Genomic DNA, 24,520 nt, shown 5'->3' on the forward strand with positions numbered 1-24,520 from the left:
TAATGACTTGTAATAGAAGTACTTAGCACTCCAAATAAAAGACGACTTATGGGCCAGCTAGAAACGGAAGGACAACATTAGGACTTCGTTAAATTGGTTTCCCGTTATAGTATATTGCTACTGCTTCAATGGAACCATTTGGTTCTTCGAACAGCACCTGGGTGGGAGGGGGCTATGCAGAAAAAATAGGGCGGGAGGATTTGAGAAGGTTTGGCGGATTTCTCTGCAACAGGAAATATGCGGGTAATCCACCCGTGTGAATGTAGCCTTAAAGATTACCGGCTGTCAACTGATCATTGAGGGCATACCCAAGCAACAATTCATCACTTAAAGGGTCACTGTCATTTAAATAATCTTTTGACACGTCTGTGCAAAATGTTAAAAGTTTGATCAGTTGGGGTCCCAGTGCGGAGACCCCCCCTAATTGTTAGACACAGCAATGTTATGCACAGCAGCAACCCTCACTCCATGGTTCGGCACTCGATCCAACTCAGTCAGATTAAGCATCGAGCCCAGGAGTGAAGAAAACTTAACATTGTTATAACTGTGAACAGGAAAGAACCTCAGGACTGAGACCTCTACTAATCTAAACTTTTAAAACGTCTGTGTGACAAGCTTATTTGAATGACTAAGGCCCCATTCACACTATGGAAAACTGCTTAATTTCAAAAGGAAGTTCTGCCACTTTGTTCACAACACATCGGAAGTTTTGTGATGGAACTTCCAACGTGGCATTGGATTCAATGGGGAAAAAAAAAGGCAAATATGTTCAATCAGCAGAGAGCACCAGAGAAGTCCCATTCGTCTGCTGCAGGCTTTCAGGCAGTCTGAGCCAGCTACCATCACTCCCCTTCCACTGATCCAGTATGGAGACATTGTTGCAGGATTCAAACGTCCCCCTGCTCCCAACCGAATGCCAGATCCTCCTGCTGTTCCTGTACGTACCTTCGGCATGCACTACTATCGTGTGTCATGGATATAAAACTCCCCGCAGAGGATCAGCTGTTCTGATTGGCATGTGGGCAGCAGGAGATTTGAAACCTGCTGCAATGTCGGACATCTTCTGGTAAGGGTTGGGAGCTCCCCGACATTTAAATCACCTGCTGCATGCAGCAGCTTGTCAATTAATGCCACAGATCTCCTCCGGGCGTGGATTCTCAATCATTTCTGCTCCATTTACCATGGAGCAGGAAGATAGCAGCCAAGCAAATTCCACACAGAATCTCCAAAGTGGGAACGGTACCTTATGCTTTAATATAGCAGGAAACCCTCTTCTAAATGGAACCCATCATGTTGAAATTGTAGACCAGTCTTACGGAAGAGGAGAAGCAGACAGATTATTATACATATTTGCAGGAAAAGATTCCGTAGAACTTTTGCTCATTCTGGGAAAAGAAGGTAGCAGAGGTTTAGCATGAGCACTTCCATAAAAAAAAAACCTTATTTTCATGATCTATGTGGGGCCCAGTGGTCAGATCCCCCGCCCCTACATTGATCACCTATATAGTTTACAGGTAAATCATGGGCTAGCCACTTTAAAGGGGTACTCCACTGGTCAGTGTTTGGAACATTTAGTTCTGTACGCTGTGTGCGCGCTGCAGGGGTCGGCCACACACCCCCTCGTGACATCAGGCCAAGCCCCCTCAATGCAAGTCTATGGGAGGGGTGTGACAGCCATCACGCCCCCTCCATTAGACTTGAATTGAGGGGGAGTGGCCTGACATCAGGAGGGGCATGACCGACCCCTGCAGCACGCACACAGCATTTTGAACTAAATATTCCGAACACTGGCCAGTGGAGTACCCCTTTAGGGTCTATTCACAAGTACAGTATTCTGCGCAGATTTGATTGCAGTATTTGAAGCTGTGTTCAGTCAATCAGTTTACATTGAATTCTACAATGAACTATACGATTTAGGTGCATACTACATCACAAATAGGGTTCAGGTTGGGTTCATTATTCGCCAGGATCCCAGGCAGATAATAAAATTATGGATTCAGCGCCTCCCTAATCCCACAGTCTGTATGATGTTGAGGTTTGATGTTTGATGTCCCACACTGTTCCGTCAGGAAAATAATGATCCATATACAATTCTGTGATGCCAAACAAAGGCGATAGAAAAACTGCTGAAAATAAAGTAGGAAGGGTAGTTTTCTGACCTAATTCACGCAAAACATGCTTGAGTATTTCAATGGAAAGAAGAGAATAAGGTGCTGACAGGCTCTTCTGGCAATAGCTAATCTCCCATGGGAACAAGGGATCCGGCATGGTAAATCCAACATGACTTCATCTAGGGACCGCAATGTATACTTACATATGATTATTGACCGGTCATGCCAGAATAAGTGGGCTTTGTCAATTTATTTATTATACGATGTCCAGCTGTTCTCATGAGGACATACAACATGGGCAGAAAAGTTTTTTCTTTTGCTGCAGTTTTGGACAAGTACTGGCCCCATTTAATGGAGCTACAGTATAGCCTGGGTACTGAAGGGTTTTTGCACAGAAAACGTGCAACTGACGTGACACTTCTCCACCCATCTGGGCTTAAAAAAAAAAATAAAAATAAATGTGCAGCATAGATCATAAACAAAGAATTAGAGAAATTTCTTGAAAGGTCTATTCACACATACAGTATCCTGCGCATATTTGATACACAGGATTTGAAGCTTCAGATTTCAATGTAAACTAAATAACTGAATGAAGCATCAAATATGTGCAGGATGCTGTATGTGTGGGTTCAGTGTTTCCCAGAGTGCCTCCAGCTGTGGCAAAACTACAACTCCCAGCATGCCCGGACAGCCTTTGGCATGCTGGGAGTTGTAGTTTTGCTACAGCTGGAAGCACTCTAGGTTGGAAAACAAGGGTGGATACACCCTATGGCAGTGGTCTCCAAACTGTGGATCATCAGCTGTTGCAAACCTACACCACCAGGAGTGCTGGGAGTTGAAGTTTTGCAACAGTTCCACAGTTTGGAGACCACTGCTTTAAAAAGGTGTCAAATATGTATGGTGGCCTTACTTAAAACCAATATGTCAGCTGCATGTGCAAATTTCAGAGGGTCTGGTACTAGATTATTAAAATGTGTATGGAGGCTTTCACTCAGAGGTGAGAAGGATCAAGCAGAAGTCAAGGAAGGAAAGCTGTGGGCTAATCCCATGTGTATGGCTACCTTGTGGGAGATGTGACTAATAGACAGCCCTGCCCCTCTCTTGCCCTGTAACAGACGTCCCTCTTTATCCATGCATGGCAACGTTTTCTACCAGATTTCTGCCTTCCTGGGAAAGAGATCCCATTCAGTTTTTAGAAATGTATGCATTCCTAGATAAAACAATACAGAACATACACACAAAACTGTCCATACACAAACTGACTTCCAAAATACTAGCGGCTGCCAGTGACCTCTGCATGTGCACTACGCCCTTGTGGTACCAATACTTCTTTTTCGGAAAGTGATCAGTAATTTTGATCATCAGATTAACCTATGAGTGTCCCCCCCCCATGCCTCGAGCCCAAATATAAGTGCACATGTATTGACCCTAAAGTGCCACTGCTGTAAAAGAACAAAGACCAGGTCCATTTATTGGAGTGACCGACAGATGTGGCATGGAGAAACCATAAGATAGATCACTTGTAGTGCAAGAACTTTCAGACATTATACAGATCAACTCTAAGTTCAGATGACTTTTTGCTCGTGTCCTAGATGGAGGCCTCGACTATCGCCTCTGGGTGATGATTAACCAGAATAATCTCCACTGGATTATACTCTTTGTCACCACCAATAAACAAGACCAGCTCAGCTCTAGCAACCATTAACCAACACTAACAGTGTAAAAAACAGGTGGAGGGCAAGAATAGCAAAGGGCGGACTGGCTGCTGATCACTGAACCCACACCTAGAGGGATAACCAGACAAAAAAGCCCTCTAGTAAGGTTTCATAGATAATCCATGATTACGTTAAGTGGCTGTTCACATTACGTTTTTGCATCCTGTTGAAAAGTAGCTATGAGTTTTATTACGATTAAACGGATGTCAAACAGGAAGCTACAGCATACCCATCTTGCAGTATCCTATTGAAAAAAGTCTGCATTGTAAATCCTGCCAAAAGAACGGATCCTGACGGACAATCATCAAGTGGACACAATTTGACACTTAACCATGAAAAACTACATTGAAAACCTGTGTGTCTGTTAATGGATCCACTTAAAATACATAACTAATAAACCAAGTGTATCAGAGGAAATTATAGTGTGTCGGAATCCCGCTGCCCACACCAATTTAATGCTGCCCCCAGTTAGGGTAGCATAAAACTGGTAACATATTCCCTTTAAGGGGTACTCCACAGGGGAAAAAAAATTAAATCAACTGGTCCCAGAAAGTTTAACAGATTTGTAAGTTACTTCTATTAAAAAATCTTAATCCTTCCAGTACTTTTCAGCTGCTGTATACTACAGAGGAAGTTATTTTCTATTTTAATTTCCTTTCTGTCTGCTGACACATCTGTCCATTTTAGGAACTGTCCAGAGTAGGAGTAAATTCCCATAGAAAACGTATCCTGCACTGGACCGTTCCTGACATGGAGAGAGGTGTCATCTGAGAGCACTGTGGTCAGACAGAAAGGAAATTCAAAAAGAAAAACTTCCTGTGGATAATAAAGCAGTGGATAAGTACTGAAAGGATTAATATTTTTTTTTATAGAAGTAATTTACAAACCTGTTTAACTTTCTGGCACCAGTTGATTTAAAAAGAAAAATTCCTAGAGGATTACCCCTTTAAATGGAGTTATCTACCTCATAAAAATGTACCCCATAATGGCGGAGGATCCGACAACTGGGACCCTCCTGTTATCTCCAGCATGAAGCCCGGCTCTTATTCTGCATGCAAGTCTGCCGCTTCTCCCCAGTGCGCTCTGGTCTCTGCACTGGTGCTGAATAGAAGTGCTGGCCTGCTCAGGCAATCACCGACCTAGATGAGCCACCCATTTTTTTCAGCAAGAGTATGTCTCCGAAGGCCAGGACCAGAGCCTGCTGGGCGAAGCAGCAGACCAGTGCATGCAGGGGAGGGGGGACCAGTGCATGCAGGGGAGGGGGGACCAGTGCATGCAGGGGAGGGGGGTCCAGTGGTTGCACTCCCTCACAATCAGAGGATACTTTTTTTTTTTTTTTTTATAAAAGTGGATAATCCCTTTAAAAGGGGTACTCCACTGGCCCAGCATTCGGAACATTTGATTTTTAACATTGGGTGAGGGCTGCGGGGTCTTGACGTCACGGCATACCCCTCATGATGTCACGCCACTCCCCTCAATGTAAGTCTATGGGAGGGGGCGTGGCAGCCGCCACACCCCGTCCCATAGACTTACACTGAGGGGGCATGGTGTGACATCACCACACCTGCAGCCCACACCCAGCATTCGGAACTAAATGTTCTGAATGCTGGGGCAGTGAAGTACCCCTTTAAAGACAATCTGTCACACTTTTATGCTGCTCAAACTGCAGGCAGAATAAATCTGGGTAGGGAATACATTTTAATAGCGTGAATAACCTTTTACAGTAACTAGGACATCACATCCTAAAAGAGAAGCTTATGGTGTCAGCAGCTGGGGAGAGTAGTACAAGCCCCGTCCGGTGGATGTGTAAAACACGGATGAGCCAGGCCTACCAGAATGGAATCTCCTGGCAGTCAGATACTTATTCCTCTCTGTAGTCTGGGAAATCAGGGCTACAACTCCGCGACAATGAACACACAATAACTATTACCCAAACTCCCCGAGATAAGTGTGAAATGACTGAATGGATTTCACTTGCTATAATAATTCTTCTATCCTTTCAGCAATCAGCTCTAGGTCTGGCAAGGGCAGAGAAGAGCAGAACAGGCAGGAATGCTTCACATGACCAGCGATTACAGGACGGGCAGAGAGATAAAGAGCAGCAATGCTCCCAGCACGGCGTCCATTACTATACATGTCACTGTCACACTGACACAAAGCAGTCCTGTCCATACAGATCAGCATCAGTGCTGCACGCCTCAAACTTTCAGGACTTTCCAGTTCTCTGGCTTGTAGATCTGGTAAACATCTGAAGCCAATAAGAGATGTCCAGCACTGCAGGACAAAGGACAGGAGCGGCCTCCTGAATGCAAGAAAACTATACTCACCAGGTCATGTCCTCTCTGAATGGCTCTTCATGATGTTAAAGGTGTACCCAACTGGAAAAAAAAATGTTTTTTAAATTTTTTAATCAAATGGTGCCAGAAAGTTAAACGGAATAGTCCAGTGGTGAACAACTTATCCCCTATCCTAAGGATGGGGGATAAGTTGCAGATCGCGGGAAGGTCTGACCCCTGGGGCCCCCGCAATCTCCTGTACGGGGCCCCGAAAGCCCGCGGGAAGGGGGGCGTGTCGACCTCCGCCTTCGGCAATCTCCGGCTCTGCCATAGCGATGTATTGAGGGGGCGTGTCGGCCGCCGCTTCGTGTGGTGGTCAACACCCGCTATCTGGCCAGAGAGCCGGGGCCCCGTACAGAGAGATCGCAGGGGGCCCCAGCGGTCGGACCCTCTGCAATCTCAAACTTATCCCCTATCCTTAGGATAGGGGATACGTTTTTCACCACTGGACCACCGCTTTAAACAGATTTGTAAATTACCTCTATTAAAAAAAATCTTAATCCTTCTAGTACTTGATCCACAGGAAGTTCTTTTCTTTTTCAATTTCCTTTCTGTCTGACACCTCTGTCTATTTTAGGAACTGTCCAGAGTAGGAGTAAATCCCCATAGAAAACCTCTCCTGCTCTGGACAGTTCCTAAAATTGACATAGGTGTCAGCAGAGAGCACTGTGGTTAGACAGAAAGGAAATTCAAAAAGAAAACAACTTCCTGTGGAGCATACAGCAGCTGATAAATACTGGAAGGATTAAGATTTTTTTAATACAATTAATTTACAAATCTGTTTAACTTTCTGGCACCATTTTGTTTAAAAAAATGTTTCCAGTGGAGTACCCCTCTAAGAACCCAGTCAAAGTGCGACCACAAGCAAAAAGAATGCCTTTTCTATCTAGACTAAATGAGCCTTCAGGCTTTCATTGTATAATGAAAAGTAATTCCATTTTCCAATATTCTTTGTACAGCAATTTGTCAAGGTAACCCTGGTAACTATTGTAACAATTGGTGTAAATGTGTGAGGTAGACAGCAAGGACAGATCTTCACCAATTACTAAATGAGGGCAAGGCCACACATAGCGACCACGCAGCGTTCTACTGAAACACAGCCATTAACCATGTTGGAATTCATAACGTTTTGCAAAGATAGTTCAAATAGGAGTTTTACCTGCAAAAACTGCACACATACAAATCAGTGTTCTAAAAACATGCCGCCGCCCATGCTGCCAACCTTATACCCACCCATGATATGGAGATCCTGGGGGGGGGGGGGGTGTTACTGTATTATAATCATTCAGGATCCTTAAAGGCTCCTAAATACAAGATAAGTGATTTAGTGGTAGCCTTGTACTAAGCTGTGTTTAAACAACCACATAAATAAAATTAAAAAAAATGTAAATACTGTTCCTATAAAAAAAAAAAAAAAAAAAATGTATTTGTAATTGTATATATTGCATAAAACAACCACCTCCAGCAGCCAAAACCAGGAGGGGTCTATGGTGGACTTCCTCTCAAGGCAAATGCAGGTCCTACCTCACACATCTGTGGGAGATCACAACACTGGCAGTGCCACACTTGTTCAGAGGCTGTGCGTGTCATTGCAGCTAAGCCACATTTATGTCAATGGAGCTGAATTGCAATACAGTGATCCCTCAACTTACAATGGCCTCAACATACAATGGTCTTTTCTGGACCATTGTAACTTGAAACCAGACTCAACATACAATGCTACGGATAGTCCAGATCTGTGAAACACGTCACAACTGGAGGAACTGACCAAACAGAATGGACATTTTACTGGTAAATCACCTCTATTAGTTAAGTACAAGCACTGAATGGCTGTCTGGTAGCGCCCCCTACAGTACAGAGAGGAACTACAAGTTCTGTACTACTCCTTACCTGTGCCAGGGGGGTTAGCTGCTCCTTTGGACACCAAGTAAGGGCGGCTCCATTTGGGACACTGTACTGTACAGGACCCGGAAGAAGCTCCTGTCCGGGCTGTCCGGGCATGCTGGGAGTTGTAGTTTTGCAACAGCTGGAGGCACCCTGGTTGGGAAACACTGACATAGATAGTGATTTACAGCTCCCAGCAGATCTTTCTTAGGCTGGGTTCACACCACGTTTTGTTAAATACGGTTCCCGTATACGGCTGGGAGGAGGGGGGGGCGGAGCTTAATCGAGGCGCCCGAACTCAGCCGTATTCGGGAACCGTATTTAATGTATGTCTATGAGCCGACTGGAGTGAACCGCAGCCTCCGGTCGGCTTCGTTTTCGGCCGTATGCGGTTTCCCGACCGCAGGCAAAAACGTGGTCGACCACGTTTTTGCCTGCGGTCGGGAAACCGCATTTACGGCCGAAAAAGCAGCCAACCGGAGGCTGCGGTTCACTCCGGTCGGCTCATAGACATACATTAAATACGGTTCCCGAATACGGCTGAGTGCGGGCGCCGCGATTAAGCCCCGCCCCCCCTCCTCCCAGCCGTATACGGGAGCCGTATTTAACAAAACGTGGTGTGAACCCAGCCTTACTTTTATATGTAAGGATTTGCTTTATCTTTATTAGTTATCTACTTATTTTTCTTTAATCCTCACTTTTTTCCTATTTTTGGATGACATTTTGGTGGCTTCAGAAACAATTATCAGGTCTCCATAGAGTTAAGGTCTCAACATACGATGGTTTCAACATACGATGGTCATCCTGGAACCAATTAATAATGTAACTTGAGGGACCACTGTACTGTTTCAGGAAGGAAGATGCCCTGTGTCTCCTATACTGTGCCAGATATCCATACTATACGCCCCAAAAATTGGAGAACCGCCTCTGTGGACAGCTCCAGCAGAGGTATCTGAAACAGTGTGTGGCGTTGCGGGATCCTCAGAAGCGTTTTATTTATATGATTCTCTAAATTTAGAGGGATATTTATCAAAACCTGTCCAGAGGAAAAGTTGCTGAGCAACCAATCCGATCGCTTCTTTCATTTTTCACAGGCCTCTATAAAAATAAAAGAAGAAACCTGATTGGTTGCTATGGGAAATGCAGCAACTTTTCCTCCAGACAGGTTTTGATAAATCTCCCTCAATGTTTTTTGCTTCTGGTCATGTAGAATATTTTAGCAGATCCCTGTCGGGAGCAATGGCGCTGAAATTCCACCATCAAAAAAAGGAACTTGTTCATTCTTCGGGCAGAATCCGTTCCGCAGACATTGCCATCTGTGGGGATGGCAATATCCGCTTGGTCCTAGCGCCAACTTATTCAGTAGGTGCTGGCCACACGCCGAAGCTCCATTCTGAGTGTGAACCCAGCCATAGACTTTTAAAGGGACATTTACTAAGCCACGTCAGCCACATATATCCTTGAAAGTCAGATTCTGCAAAAAGAAAAAAAAAAAACATTTATTGTTGCGCACAATTGCACAACTTTTGAGGACATATGCCGCTCGTGCCAAGGAGGAGGGAAAGAGGCAGTTAGGGGACTGGAAGGGAGGGCGGCTCTGCACAAACAGAACATTTGGCATCAGTATGGAGCCCTAGCAATGTATCTGTCCAGTCCATGTTTGATATTTTGCTCACATTTGTTGCTATCAGTAAAAGGATTTACACCGTATCAACATCTGCCGAGATGTTACAAGTTACGAATCAACACAGTATAATCCTTCACAAGAAAAAACACATTACTGGATATGTCAGCAAAAGGCAGGGATTACACCAAGGTCACGGGAAGAAGGAAACGCACCGGATAGAGGTCACTGGGGAAAGGCGGTTAACCCTTTCTGCGGAGGGATGTGCAACGCGCAACCAGTCACTCTCCAGTTGTGGCAACACTACAACTCCCATCACGTCCTGATAGCCAAAAGCTGCAACAGAACTTTAACGGAGCTGCTTGAAACAGCACCTCCCCTATCGGTAGTCCAAGGCTGGTATTGCAAAGTTACCCCTTTGGGAGTGCATAGAATAGCAGAATAGATATTGCTGACCACATATTAGCACTCATGTGATGCCTTATGTTAGGGTCTCCCAACCAGTGGTGCCATCAGCTGTTGCAAAACTACAACTCCCAACATGCCCAGACAGCTTTTGGTTGTCCAGGTAAGCTGGGAGTTGTAGTTTTGAAACAGCTGAAGGTAACACTGGTTGGGGAAAAATGGTCTAATGAGTCACCTGCAACCTGTGGGACTCTAACTCCAACACACAGATGTCATAACATGCTGGGAGTTGTAGTCCTTAAGTAGCTGCTATATATATATATATATATATATATATATATATATATATATATGAAGACAGGGACTGCAGGACACAGGTGTCATACAGAGAACAGAAGTCACTAGCACCGGGACGTCCCTGACACACCACTGTTCTCTGACCCGCACTCCCCCCGGACTTCCTCCGTTCCTCCCCAGTCACGTCTCACCTTATTTCTGCCGAGAAGAGAGTTTTTTGCCGTAAAGTGTCTGAGCACTTGCCCTGCCATGGAGGCCGCCATGTCTAACCGGAAGAGAAAGTGAGGCTCCACATGGACAGGCTCACTACGTCAGCGGCCGAGCGCCGGAAGACCACGCCCCCTGAATGCTAATTGGCTGTCTGCGCACACCTACTGTCACGCCTACTTTTCCTTTGCCTCTCTGACAGTAAACCTGGCTGTCACCCGTGCAGAGGAAACGTTGACTAGTTGCCCATAGCAACCAATCAGGTTGCTTCTTTCCTTTTTTATAGAGTACTTTTTTTATTTATTTTTTTATTTTTTTATGAAAGAAGCGATCTTATTAGATGCTATGGGCAACTGGTCATCTCTTTTTCTGCATAGGTTTTGAAAAATCTCTCCCGTCACAGAAACTTTGGTTGTTTTATAGTTTTTTAACCTCAGTTTTAAAAGAAAATGATACTTGATTTTGATCTAAAAATGACTTAAAAGGAGGAATTAAAGGGATTATCTAGGGTAAGAAAAGCAAAGCTAATTATTTACAAAAACAGTGCCACACCTGTTTGCAGGTTGTGTGTGGTATTACAGCTTAGTTCCATTGAAGTAAATGGAGCAGAGTTGTAATACCACACACAACCTGAGGACAGATGTGGTGCTGTTTTTGGAAGAAATTAGCTCTGTTTTGCTATTTGTATATAACCCCTTTAACCCTAGAAGAACACAGACCATTTTGGTCTTGGGAACACAGGAAATTTTCATTTTTGTGTTGTTTTTCCCTCCTCGTCTTTTGTGAGACCTAACTCTCTTATTATCCCGTCCATTGACCCATATGCTGGTTTGTTTTTTGTGTGACCAACTGTACTTTGGAATGGCACCTTTTATTTTACCATAATACCAAGAAAAATAATATATATTGTGGGAAGCTACCCGGCCCGTATCTAATGCATTTCAATGAGCCAACTCTGGTCAGCACATTTTTTTGCTCTGTATCCGGTTTTCTGACCGGACATAAAACTGTGGGTCGGCTCATTGAAAAGCATTAGATATGGGCCGGGTCCAGCTGGTATACGGGGCACCCGTACAATAAAAACGTAGTGTGAACCTACCCTAACACAGACAATGATACATTTCCCCCCAAATGTTTTTCTTGCAATATATATACACACATAGGGGGAGATTTATCAAAACCTGTGCAGAGGAAGAGTGGTGCAGTTGCCCATAGCAACCAATCAGATTGCTTCTTTCATTTTCCACAGGCCTCTAAAGAGGCCTGTGGAAAATGAAAGAAGCAATCTGATTGGTTGCTATGGGCAACTGCACCGCTCTTCCTCTGCACAGGTTTTGATAAATCTCCCCCATACTGTACATTGTAACTGACAACTATTAAAAAAGTAGATCAGGCAGAGTTTACACTGTGTTTGTGTTTATGTTTAACATATATGTTTTATACTCTTGAAATGGCTAAAAACATATATATTAACCCCGTAGAATGTTTCTCGCAGCTCATCATCTTGCTTTTTCCAGCAAACTCCTGCCTGTTTGTGGTGGCCGTTGGTAGTCGGAAAAGCCGGATGACGAACCTTCGAAGTGTTACGTAACTACCAAAGTAAGAAAATGAGTATGCTTAAAGAAAATCTGTCACCAGTGTTACCTGCACTAACCTGTCGCTACCTAATCTTGGCCGTTAAGCTTCAGCTTCGGCCCTTCTTGGGGCACAAGCAGAGTTTAGTGACATCACTTCTGCTGTTCTCTAGCAACGGGACCCAGCAGGGAGCAGCAGCAGTAAAATCACTAACCTCCGTTCATGCCCCAGTCACTGCTGCTATCTGCTGGGTCTCGCAGCAGCAGTATAGTCACTATGCTCTGCCCGTGCCCTAAGTCGGTGCCCGGAGTTGGAGCTAATGGCTAAGATTACTGGAGATCCCCGCCACGGAACAGGACAAGGTGAGCACCGTTGTCATCAGTGTCACCTGCACTATTTGTTGGTACCGACAGGTTAGTGCAGGTGACACTGGTGACAGATTTCCTTTAAAGTTCTCCTTTCATGACCCCTAAAACTTTTATCGCCGTAATCTGTAGTTTTTATTGGTACCGTTTTGTTCAGAGGGACCAAAATCAGCAAATATTGACTTTGTCATATTTTTCACGATTTCACCATTTACTGTGTGGTTTCATTAACATTATATCTTAATAGTTTGCACATTTACGCATGTGAAGATGCCAAGTATGTTAATTTTTGTTTACATTATTTTATTGGGAAAAGGGGGGTGATTCAAACTTTTATTAGGGAGGAGCTTATTCACATTTTTAATGGGGAAAAAAAGTATTTAGTCAGCCACCAATTGTGCAAGTTCTCCCACTTAAAAAGATGAGAGAGGCCTGTAATTTTCATCATAGGTATACCTCAACTATGAGAGAAATAATGAGGAAAAAAATCCATAAAATCACATTGTCTGATTTTTAAAGGAAATCTGTCAGTAGTATCACCTGCAATAAACCTGTTACATAGGCTTGTAGTGCAGCTGATTAAAATGGTACTCACATTGTGTAGATTCGCCCAGCCGTTCCGCCACAGAGTACCCGACGTTGCCCGGTTTTTCCTTCCTAATCCTTGTTGGGGAGGAAAATAAGCAAAGGAGGAAGCTTTTGACTTCATAACCCGTACTCATATATTGTTGTCATATCCCAACCCCCATATCCCGTCCTCACATCCCGACCTCCTATCCCGACCTCCTATCCCGACCTCCTATCCCGTCCTCCTATCCCATCCTCCTATCCCATTCTCCTATCCCATCCTCCTATCTCGACCCCCTATCTTGACTTCCTATCCTGACCTCCTATCCCGACCTCCTATCCCGTCCTCCTATCCTGACCTCCTATCCTGACCTCCTATCTTGACCTCCTATCATGACCTCCTATCCCGACCTCCTATCCCGACCTCCTATCCCGTCCTTCTATCTCAACCTCCTATCACGACCTCCTATCCTGACCTCCTATGCCGTCCTCCTATCTCGACCTCCTATCTTGACTTCCTATCCCTTCCTCATATCCATTCCTCCTATCTCGATCTTGTCCTCCTATCTTGACCTCCTATCTTGATCTCCTATCACGCCCTCCTATCCTGACCTCCTATCCCGACCTCCTATCTCCACTTCCTATCCTGTCCTCCATCCTGTCCTCCTATCTTGACCTCCTATCTTGACCTCCTATCCCGACCTCCTACACTGACCTCCTACCCCGACCTCCTATCTCATCCTCCTATCCAGTCCATCTATCCCAGCCTCCTATCTCGACCTCCTATCCCGTCCTCCTATCTCATCCTCCTATCCCATCCTCCTATCCCGACCTCCTATCTCGACCTCCTATCCCGACTTCATATCCCGACCTCCCATCCCGACCTCATATCCTGGTCCTCCTATCCCGGTCCTCCTATCCCGTCCTCCTATCCCATCCTCCTATCCCGTCCTCATATGCCGACCTCCTATCCCGACCCGTAATATGTGTACCAGGTATTGAAATGTGGTGTCCCGGTACCGCATCCTATATGGTACCTATGTATGTGTGGGTCCCCATAGCCAGAGTCCCTAGGACGTAGAGATCCCTGTCACTTAATTAACCCCTTTTTGCCTCTATTTCTACTGATAGACCAGTGGTCTATATAAGGTTAATGTAAATATAATGATATATCTGTAAATAAATGGTTAATTACCTGTGTCATAGCGTTGCAGGACCTGCGGGTCATGTGACTAGGTGAACTCTATGGTATTAAGCTTGAGGACCTTTGGAGACCCTGTGACATAAGCAATCCCATTACTCTCTGTAATGGTGAATGACAGATGTTCGGACCAATCGGATTCACCCCGCCCCCTGCCCATATAAGGGAGCGGCAGCCATGTTTCTCTCTCTTACCTTGTGGGCTGTCATGAGAGAAGGATCTGCGCAGCAACTAACGCAGTGAGTTAGGCCTGAGCCTTGCGGCAACGGCTGAACAATTCTAAGTCTAGAGTGTATCAATCCCCAGACACTCTGCAGCATCACCGGAACTAATAATACCCCCTAAATCTGGACGGATCTGCAAATATCTACCCTAAATTCAGAGACTGTATGACTAGCTCAAGGTCCGCAACAACTGCCAGTCACTAAGCAAGATAAGGACTGTTTATATGAGACTGTTACTGTGCCTTGGATACTGCAAGCACTTAATTAAAGTTCAAGTTCAATCTCTTTGTGGACCTTCAGTCATTTCATGCACCTATCGTTACTGGGAAGGGCGGCAATAGGCTGGAGCATTGACTCAGCATACCAGCCCTGAGCCTGGCATCACGAACTATAGGGTTAACATTAACCCCTCCTATACCGATACCATACCACCACTACCATACACCCCCCAAGGGCTACCACAGAAATATCTCCAGCTGTACAGAAGTTATGTGGGAACATACATTTCCCATTGATTTGCATGGGACTTTAAGCAAAAACCCTCACCCTCATAAATGGGGGTAGTTACAGGTTAAATTAACTATCCTATATTTTAAGTGGACATATAAGTAACATGTGACCAAGTATTATCGAAATATCTCCAGCCGTTTGGAAGTTATGCAGTAACATATATTTCCCATAGACTTGAATGGGACTTTAAACATAAACCCTGCCCCTGGCAAATGGGGGTGAGTAAGGGTTAAATCACCTATCCTATGTTTGTTGTTGACATATAAGTAACATGTGTGCCAGGTTTCATGTTAATATCTTTAGCCGTTTGGACGTGATGCTGAAACATACACACACACACATACATACACACACACGTTGAGTTTTATATATATAGATGGTAATGAGGGCATCGGGGCATAGGCAGAGCTCCGATCCAAGCTTTGGGCACCCTGACATCATCTTCACCGGGCTGCAGCTGTGCCCGGCTCATCAATATTCATAAACCCCCTCCCTGCTCCTTCGGCCGTGTTATAGTACTGGTCATGCGCCACTTACTGTGCAACAACGTCTGCAGCTGTGAGTACGGTTTTAATCAGCATAACCCAAACTACAAGCCTATGTAACAGGTTTAGTGCGGGTGACACTACTGACAGATTTCCTTTAAAAATTTTATTTGCAAATTATGGTGGAAATAAGTATTTTGTCAATAACAAAAGTTAATCTCAATACTTTGTTTTATACCCCTTGTTGGCAATGACAGAGGTCAAATGTTTTCTGTAAGTCTTCACAAAGTTTTCACACACAGTTGCTGGTATTTTGGACCATTCCTCCATGCAGATCTCCTCTAGAGCAGTGATGTTTTTGGGCTGTTGCTGGGCAACAAGGACTTTCAACTCCCTCCAAAGTTTTTCTATGGGGTTGAGATCTGGAGACTGGCTAGGCCACTCCAAGCCCTTAAAATGCTTCTTACGAAGCCATTCTTTCAGTGCCCGGATGGTGTATTTGGGATTATTATCATTCTGAAAGACCCAGCCACGTTTCATCTTCAATGCCCTTGCTGATGGAAGGAGGTTTTAACTCAAAATCTCACAATACATGGCCCCATTCATTCTTTCCTTTACACAAATCAGTCCTCCTGGTCCCTTTGCGGAAAAACAGCACCAAATCATGATGTTTCCACCCCCATGCTTTACAGTAGTTATGGTGTTCTTTGGATGCAACTCAGCCTTCTTTCTCCTCCAAACACGACAAGTTGAGTTTTTACCAAAAAGTTCTACTTTGGTTTCATCTGACAATATGACATTCTCCCAATACTCTTCTGGATCATTCAAATGCTCTCTAGCAAATTTCAGATGGGCCCGGACATGTACTGGCTTAAGCAGGGGGACACGTCTGGCACTGCATGAAGTCCCTGGCAGTGTAGTGTGTTACTGATAGTAGCCTTTGTTACTTTGGTCCCAGCTCTCTGCAGGTCATTTACTAGGTCCCCCCATGTGGTTCTGTTATTTTTGCTCACCGTTCTTGTGATCACCACAAGGTGAGATCTTGCGTGGAGCCCCAGATCGAGAGAAATTATCAGTGGTCTTGTATGTTCTAATAATTGCTCCCACAGTTGATTTCTTCACACCAAGCTGCTTGCCTATTGTAGGTTCAGTCTTCCCAGCCTGCAGGTCTACAATTTTGTTTCAACAGCTCTTTGGTCTTGGCCATAGTGGAGTTTGACTGAGGTTGTGGACAGGTGTCTTTTATCTGATAAGTTCAAACAGGTGCCATTAATACAGGTAAGGAGTGGAGGACAGAGGAGACTCTTAAAGAAGAAGTTACAGGTCTGTGAGAGCCAGAAATCTTACCTGTTTGTTGGTGACCAAATACTTATTTTACAGAGGATTTTATCAATTAATTAATTTGAAATTCTTCAATGTGATTTCCTGTATTCTTTCCCCCTATTCGTTCTCTCAGCTAAAGTGTACCTATAATAAAAATGACATCAGGCCTCTCTCATCTTTTAAAGTGGGAGAACTTGCACAATAGGTGGCTGACTAAATACTTTTTTTCCCCACTGTATTTTAACTTTTTTTTTTTTCACTAGCGGACTATTACAAACAATCTTTTCATAGCAAATGCATTTCAATGCTTTGCTGAGCCAGAAGAGGACTACGGAGCAGCACAGAGGCAAATGAGGGACCTTTGTCTGCCATTTTAACTGATCACTGCAAAGGTCCCGAGTAGCTACCCTGAGTTAACCAACACCAGTATTTTACACCAGTATTTTACACACAGATCATGTTATCGACTTTGATCAAAGGATCTATAATGTTTATTGCCAATGTCCAGCATAAGCATTGAGTCCTGACCATTATTTATCAGTTTTAAAGAGAGCTTAGGTCCTGAGCTTGCTTAAGGACTCAGCGTTTTTCAATTTTTTAATGGTATAAAAAGTGACCAAAAATACGCTATTTTGGGCTTTGGAATTTTTATACGTGTATGCCATTGACCGTGGGGTTTAATTAACAATATGTTTTTATAGTTCGGACATTTACGTACGCGGCGATACCACATATGTTTATTTTTATTTTTATTTACACAGTTTTTTTGTTTTTTAATGGGAAAAAGGGGGTGATTCAAACTTTTATTAAAGAAGGGGTTAAATCACATTTATTAACACTTTTTTTTCACTTTTTTTTGCAGTGTTATAGGGGGCTATAACACTGTACACACTGATCTTTTACACTGATCACTGGCATGTATTAACATGCCATTGATCAGTGTTTTCGGCGCTTGACTGCTCCTGCCTGGATCTCGGGCATGGAGCAGTCAATCGCCGATCGGACAACGAGGAGGCAGGTAGGGATCCACCCGATGTCCTTTAAGCTGTTCCGGATGCCGCAATTTCAACGGGGCGGTCCCAAACAGCCCAACTGAGCTGCCGGGATACTTTCACTTTCACTTTAGACGCAGTGGTCAACTTTGATCGCCGCTTCTGAAGTGTTAATACAGGGCATCACTGCGATCGGTGATGTTGTGCATTAGCTGCGGGTCCCTGTTGTTGATGGCCACCGGGACCGACCCGATATGACGTGGGCTCACCGCGTGACCCGCGGTATATCGCGGGAGCCGAAGCAGGACGTAAACAGGAGCCCTCTTCAAGGACAACTGGTGAAGCTGCCTGCGACACCTAGGAGAAGGCAGGGGTGGCGCTGGATCTAGAACAGATAGGCATGTGACAGACACAGCCTAGAGACACAACCTTTACCACCATGTAAGTGCCAAGCTCCAAGGACTCTAGTCTGCCTATGACTGACACCTTCTCTTCCTGTTAGACTGCATCTAGGAACTTCATTCCTGGTGGCATTTATTCAAACAGAAGGTGGCAACACTATATATCAGTTTGCCTGCTCTTGAGAAAAGCTCTATACAGGTGCATAGACTTTGTGGAGCACAACACTGATTTATAGCTGCCTGACACTAGTTGTTAGAGTTAAATTTACTGTCGGGTACAGCTGCAGTTTCTTTTTCTGCTTTTAAGACTGTATGTTATAAGAAAGAAAGAGGGAGCAGATGTATGGAGACAGCATTCGGACTGAAGGTGCCAACGTATAACACTGTATAGGCATGCAGGGGCATATGTCACCCATAGACTGCCATGTTCAAAAATGCATACCTCAAAGTATACATTTCTATTTCCATGGATACCTTTGAAGCTTTCCCAGCATATATGTTAAACATAACGGTCTAATGAGATGTGAAGTTAGGGTGGGTTGACACCATGTTTTTCAAGTCCAGTTCCCGTATACGTTTTCATTATTGAAAACGTATGGAACACTATTGAAAACCATATACACAGACATATAATTGAAAACCGTATGCACCCGGATGCATCCAGTTGCGGACGGTTTGCATGCAAAAAAGTTTTTTTCCCGTACTCAAAACCGTGGTTGACCACGGTTTTGTCTCCGGTTTAAAAACCGTACAGCAACCACATTCGTTTTTTTTTAACATGGACGTCAATGGGAAACATACTAGTATACGGTTCCATACGGGAAAACCGTATACGTTTTTTGCTTTGCACATGCTCATTTGCATCCTGAAATCACCACCCAACACCCCTCCCACCCCACATCCTCCTTCCAGAAGTCTGCAGAAGATTCTGTACATGCCTAGACAAACACCACAGTGTAGCCAGTGAGGCATCTTTGTACACCTTGTCTGCGTGTTTTAGGTGAGTAAATGGCAGCCATTTTCTTTTTAAATGCTGGATTAACCCTGTATAGTATATGTAGTGCCCATGCAGCCCTGTTTTAGTTGAGTAAATGGCAGCCATTTTCTTTTTAAATGCTGGATTAACCCTGTATAGTATATGTAGTGCCCATGGTACACCTTGCATGATTTTATATGTGATTTTAGGGCTTCCATTTTGATTAAATATGCAGTATTTAACCTTTTATAGTAGCTGTTGAGCCCCATATTTAAATTTATAGCATGTTATGTCCTCCTCATCATGGAATGCATGGGTGGACTGCCTCATGGCTCACCCCAGCAATATTTTAGCAAAGTTCACCGCCTCCTACTATAACATTTTTGGTGTTATAAAGGATATAGCAGTTTTTGTTTTATAAGGGTGCCTTTTGCTATTGTTAAACTACAACTCCCAGCATACGTGGTTAGGCTTCGGGTCTATAATGTCTATAGACCCGAAGCCTAACCAGGTATGCTGGGAGTTGGTTGTTGTAGTGGAGGCAACAAGGTTGGGAAACACCCTACTTAATGTTTTCTCAATGTCCATATATTATTTACATCCTTTTTATGTTTTTTTTTTTTTTTTTCAAACAGCCTGTGGTTTAGATTAGCAACTGCAGGCGGCCCCCTTTTTGCCAAACAAATGTTATAGAATGATACTTTTTTATAGACAACTCAATTTTTATAGGTATGGGTATTCTAAGGCATCATGGGTTTTATATGAATGTATATGGTAGGATGATGTGTTTGCTTAATGTATGTGAGTTTTTATTTTTAAAATATTTTGTCTTTTAATATTTGATTTTCATTATTTATAGAAGGATGTCACCTTCAGAATACGACAGTGACACCTCCTCCCATTTTTAAATTAATTATTGAATTTTCAGTTTCGTTATTTATAGTCTAGGATTTACAATTAATATATTTTTTTTTGTTCAAAAACCTATACAGACTCCAAGCCCAGATCTTCCGGATTTTATATTGACGGAGAGAGATAGTATCGGTATGTATGTTTTGTATTTTTAAGTATTTTCCTTTTCTATTTATTTTTGTAAAGTTCATTTTTTTTTTAACAATTTTTTTTTAATAGCCTAGCGGTCATGTGACAACACCTAGGCAATTGACTGCTGATCCTTCAAAACAGAAGGAAAAAGAGGAGCACATGCCACAACATGCCGTATTTATTGGGGTATACCACGCACCGGCCTATAACACGCACCCTAATTTTTCCAAGGATATTTGGGTAAAAAAAGTTTTTTACCCAAATATCCTTGGTAAAATGAGGGTGCATGTGTGTGGATGTGTATACCCAGATAGACTGTTTCTGACCCCACAGAAGTGCAGCTTTTGCGGGGTCAGAGACCGCCTTCGCTGCCCGCTTCTCTCCCCCTGCCTTTCCTGGGGTCTAGAGTCCTGCTGCCGCTGTTTCGCTCCCACTGGTTATCCAGAGACTGCCACTGCCGCTGCCCCATTACCTCCCCCATCCCCGGTTTTATAATTACCTGTTCCCGGGGTCCACTCTGCTTCTTTCTCCGGAGCTATCCTCAGCTGTCACTGTGCACCGGGCCACTGACGGTGACGTCGCGTTGAAGATGTCACTCGTCATTGCGCAGCGCATAGCAACAACGCAGGACACCAGGACGCCAGAGCCAGAAGCAGCACGGACCCCGAGAACAGGTACCGTAATTATAAAACCGGGGATGAGGGAGGCAATGGGGCAGGGGCGGCGGCGGTCTCTGGACCCCAGGATAGGCAGGGGCAGAGAAGCGGGCAGTGACGGCAGGTCTCTGGCCCCGCAAAAGCCTCTGCAGTTCATTGATTTAAAGTGCCCCCTTTAAATCATTGAACTGCATCGGCTTATCGGCCTATAACACGCAGATAGACTTTAGGCTAAAAAGTTTATGATATATGTGAAGACTATCTAAAGATCAATGTGACATCTATATGTGCTTAACTTGGTGGACTGCTGCAACCACAAGTTTATCTATATCAGTGGAATCATCTTTATCTAACTGACAGAGAGATGCCTGTCTGTGGATGCAGATGCGCTTTAGTGTGAACTGTATGTGTGAATTAATATCAATGGTCTCTATCTATTAATCATTAGTTCATCTACCGTGGTCAGTAATGGACCCTGGTGTGTTTGGATAGTGAACTGGATTCATAAGAGGAGACAACCTTCATTAGTTGACTAAGTTCCCAGCAGTGTGAATTGGCGCTTACCGGGCAGACTAGTAAATCAATATAAATAGCTACTTTGTAGCATGGTGTCGGTGGATCCACCTTTATATAATTTATGCACATAGTCACTGTGTGATTGAATTGTCCTGTCTGCACACACCCCTGTTTGTTCATATCCGTAGCAGGGATGTGAATACACAGGAGATGTCAATAACTGTATCATAGAGTATTTTTCATGCAATAGGACTGCTAAGTTACGGTTATTTGTATGCAATCTATCTTATCTATGTACGATTTTTATCTATATATTTATCATATGTGCAGCGGGCCATCTCTTTGGTGAAAGTTTATAGTGAGGTGTCAGTGGTTGCGCTACAGTAACTGAGCCTCACTTGCAATAGAGATAGCAAGCGCTGCACAGTAGCATCTGTATGGTAGACACTGATGGCGGCTCTTTAAATTGTATTTATTATAATATTTCACCTAATATTGTTTCTTTTTTGTACATTTTAGATGTGCACATTAAAAGCTAAGTTTTAGAAGTTCCCTTTAGTTTTCTTTTTTCTGTTAAACATAGTAGTTAATTTTTTTTATGTTCAAAAATTGGGCATAAACAATTGGACAAATGTGTACCATGAGATTTTCAATTAGTGGTTGTATGTTCAACCCAAAAAAAATCGACTCATTGTTGTCCTTTATTTTCAATTGAAAATGGGATCTGATTGTGTAGCATGAGACCAGTACAAAGATATAATTGAAGTTGGCCTAATTTTATTTTTATTTTGTTACCGAAATTTAGGAAAGAAAAAAAATATTCAATGTAATCCATTATGTGCAGGAGAGACCATCCCTATGGGATAAATCACATCCCAAGCATCATGATAATGTTTGTACTTGTAGAAGATGGGAGGAAATATAAATTAAAATCTTTTCAGATTTCTTAAAATATGATGACAAACTACAAGAGGCCATAGGTTAGAATCGTCATGTTTTTGTGTATGATAGTGTGTACAAATGTATTATAATGTAAAATGTTTTTTAAAAAAATCTAAATTTTTTATCTTTTCCTTAGCAGAAGGCATTGAAAAATGCTGGAGGTTAGTTCGAGATAGCTTTTTCAAGTGGCTGCGTGATTCAATTTGCCAAGGGGGTCTGCAGCCAAAAGGACAACCTACAAACATGCTGAACAGCTGTCCTTCCTTCAAGTCGAGGAAATGCAAGTGTAAGTGTACCTTTGCATACTGCCTCAATTTATTTTGGCACTAAACAAAAAAAAAACTGTTTGTATATGCTTAGATTCATCAAACTTTAACTTTGAGGGGCATGGCCTGCATGGGTAGCTGAGTGGACGTGTTTCTGCCGAGCTCCCGCTTACCCGACTAATTCATCCTGATATATTCCCCCTGACCAGTGGTGTCACATACCGGAGGGTGCCTTTGGACTTTGGGGTCCCTTGTGTCGACGGCGGTGAAGCTTGTGGTTCCTTTCCAGTGCCGGCTGCGGTGAGTGGGAGGCTGGTGGAGCCGGACTCTGCAGGAGAGAGTGAGGGGCAAGCGTTCGAGCGGAAAGCGGTCTCTGAAGGTGTCCGGTGGAGCTTAGCTGTGGCTGGGGTATGCCCCGAGGTGCCCCACATCTTGAAGTCCCTGGAGGCTCCGGGGTTGCAGAGCTTTGGGCCCGCCATTGCTTTCCTTCGTGGCCGGGATTGGTCTCCTTGGCAACCCCGCTCCCTGTGCTGCTAGGACAGACGGGCTGTAGTGCTGAGGACGCAGACTGGGCTGACAGCTAGGAAGGAGAGAGGAGCTTTCTACCCACAATTACTGGAGCAGTGAGTATACCTGTCCTTGCCCAACCCATCTGGCCCTTGGGATTGTGGATCTCCCAACTCTGTCAGGGCTTGCTGGGGTCTCATCTGTTGCAGCTCCTTTAACCCTCCCTGTGCTAGACTGTCCTGATATTACTTTTGGCTGGGAGTTCTGGGACTTGTGGGGAAAGCAGTGCTTGTGAAGTGCTCTGATAACCTCTGGTGTTCACCTTCCGCTGATGCCCTCTTTACTGTAGAACTTTATGCTATCTTAACTGGAAATGCTTGCTCTGTGGACTACGAGTGGTGCTTCTAACTTCTGGTGCCTTACTTTGCTCATATTTCTCCGGATAAGTGTCCGTGTGATATCAGAACGTAATAAGTCAGAGGTTGTCGCGGCTCGCCCTTCCTTGGAAGATGATGTTTCTTCAGATGATGAACTCTTTGAGGCTAGCGGTCACTCCCAGCATGACTCTGTGGCCCAGACACCTCTTTCTACTAAGGTTGTGGTTAATGCTGCAAAAACGCTGAGTCAGTTTTCCAAGTCTGAAGATCCGGCAGGCAGGGCTTTGACTAATCAGTCTGTGTCCTCAGCGGACCGTCCTTCTGATCCATCACCCCTTCCTTCTCCTGATCGGATGCAATATGATGGGGCTCTCATGTTCCTTTGGTTTACAGAAATATTGTCTACTATAACCTCCTGTCATACCTCTATGATTTCTAAGGAGGACAAGCTTAGACAGGAATTTGTCATTCTACATCATGAGACTCAAAAGCTGAGTGAACGCACCACAGAGGTGGAAAAAAGATTTTCTACGCCCTATCCCTCAACAAATTGTGGATCTCCAGCGGCAGTTTCAGGACATAGTAGACAGAGCTGATGACTTTGAAAATTCCCTACGGCGCAACAATGCTAGGCTGGTGGGCCTTCCTGTAAAGGCGGAGGGTGCTGATCCTGTGACGTTCCTGGAATCCTGCCTGATAGAGCTTTTGCCTGCGGATATCTTCTCTCCTTTCTTCTTTCTTCTCAGTGGAGCGGGCAAATCGGGTTCCTGCCAGACCTCCTGTTCCTGGGGGGGCCTCCAAGACTGATCCTGGCAAAGATTCTTCATTTTAAATTCAGAGACGTTATCCTGAGGGCAGTGAGGATTAAGGGCGAGGTGCTCTTTAGTGACAGCAGAGTTTCATTTTACCCGGACTTCTCCGTGGAATTAGACAACAGCGCACCCAGTTTACGGATGTCAGAGCCAAACTTTGCTCCAAAGGATATCGCTATGCCATGCTGTGCCCGGCTCGTCT

At 44.1% G+C, this 24,520-nt stretch overlaps 1 protein-coding gene across 1 annotated transcript in view; it reads right to left on the bottom strand.

The window, feature by feature from the left end:
• Nucleotides 1–10,719, bottom strand: part of SUCLG2 (succinate-CoA ligase GDP-forming subunit beta) — a 285,301-nt gene extending 274,582 nt beyond the window's left edge. Inside the window, exon 1 of the mRNA XM_056524572.1 lies at nucleotides 10,564–10,719. Within this exon, the coding sequence (XP_056380547.1) occupies nucleotides 10,564–10,635 (72 nt within the window). The 5' untranslated portion in view covers nucleotides 10,636–10,719. The remainder of the gene's footprint in view (nucleotides 1–10,563) is intronic.
• Nucleotides 10,720–24,520: the final 13,801 nt, after the last annotated feature.

Source organism: Hyla sarda, chromosome 6 (genome assembly GCF_029499605.1).
Source record: "Hyla sarda isolate aHylSar1 chromosome 6, aHylSar1.hap1, whole genome shotgun sequence".
Taxonomy (NCBI): Eukaryota; Metazoa; Chordata; class Amphibia; order Anura; family Hylidae; genus Hyla; species Hyla sarda.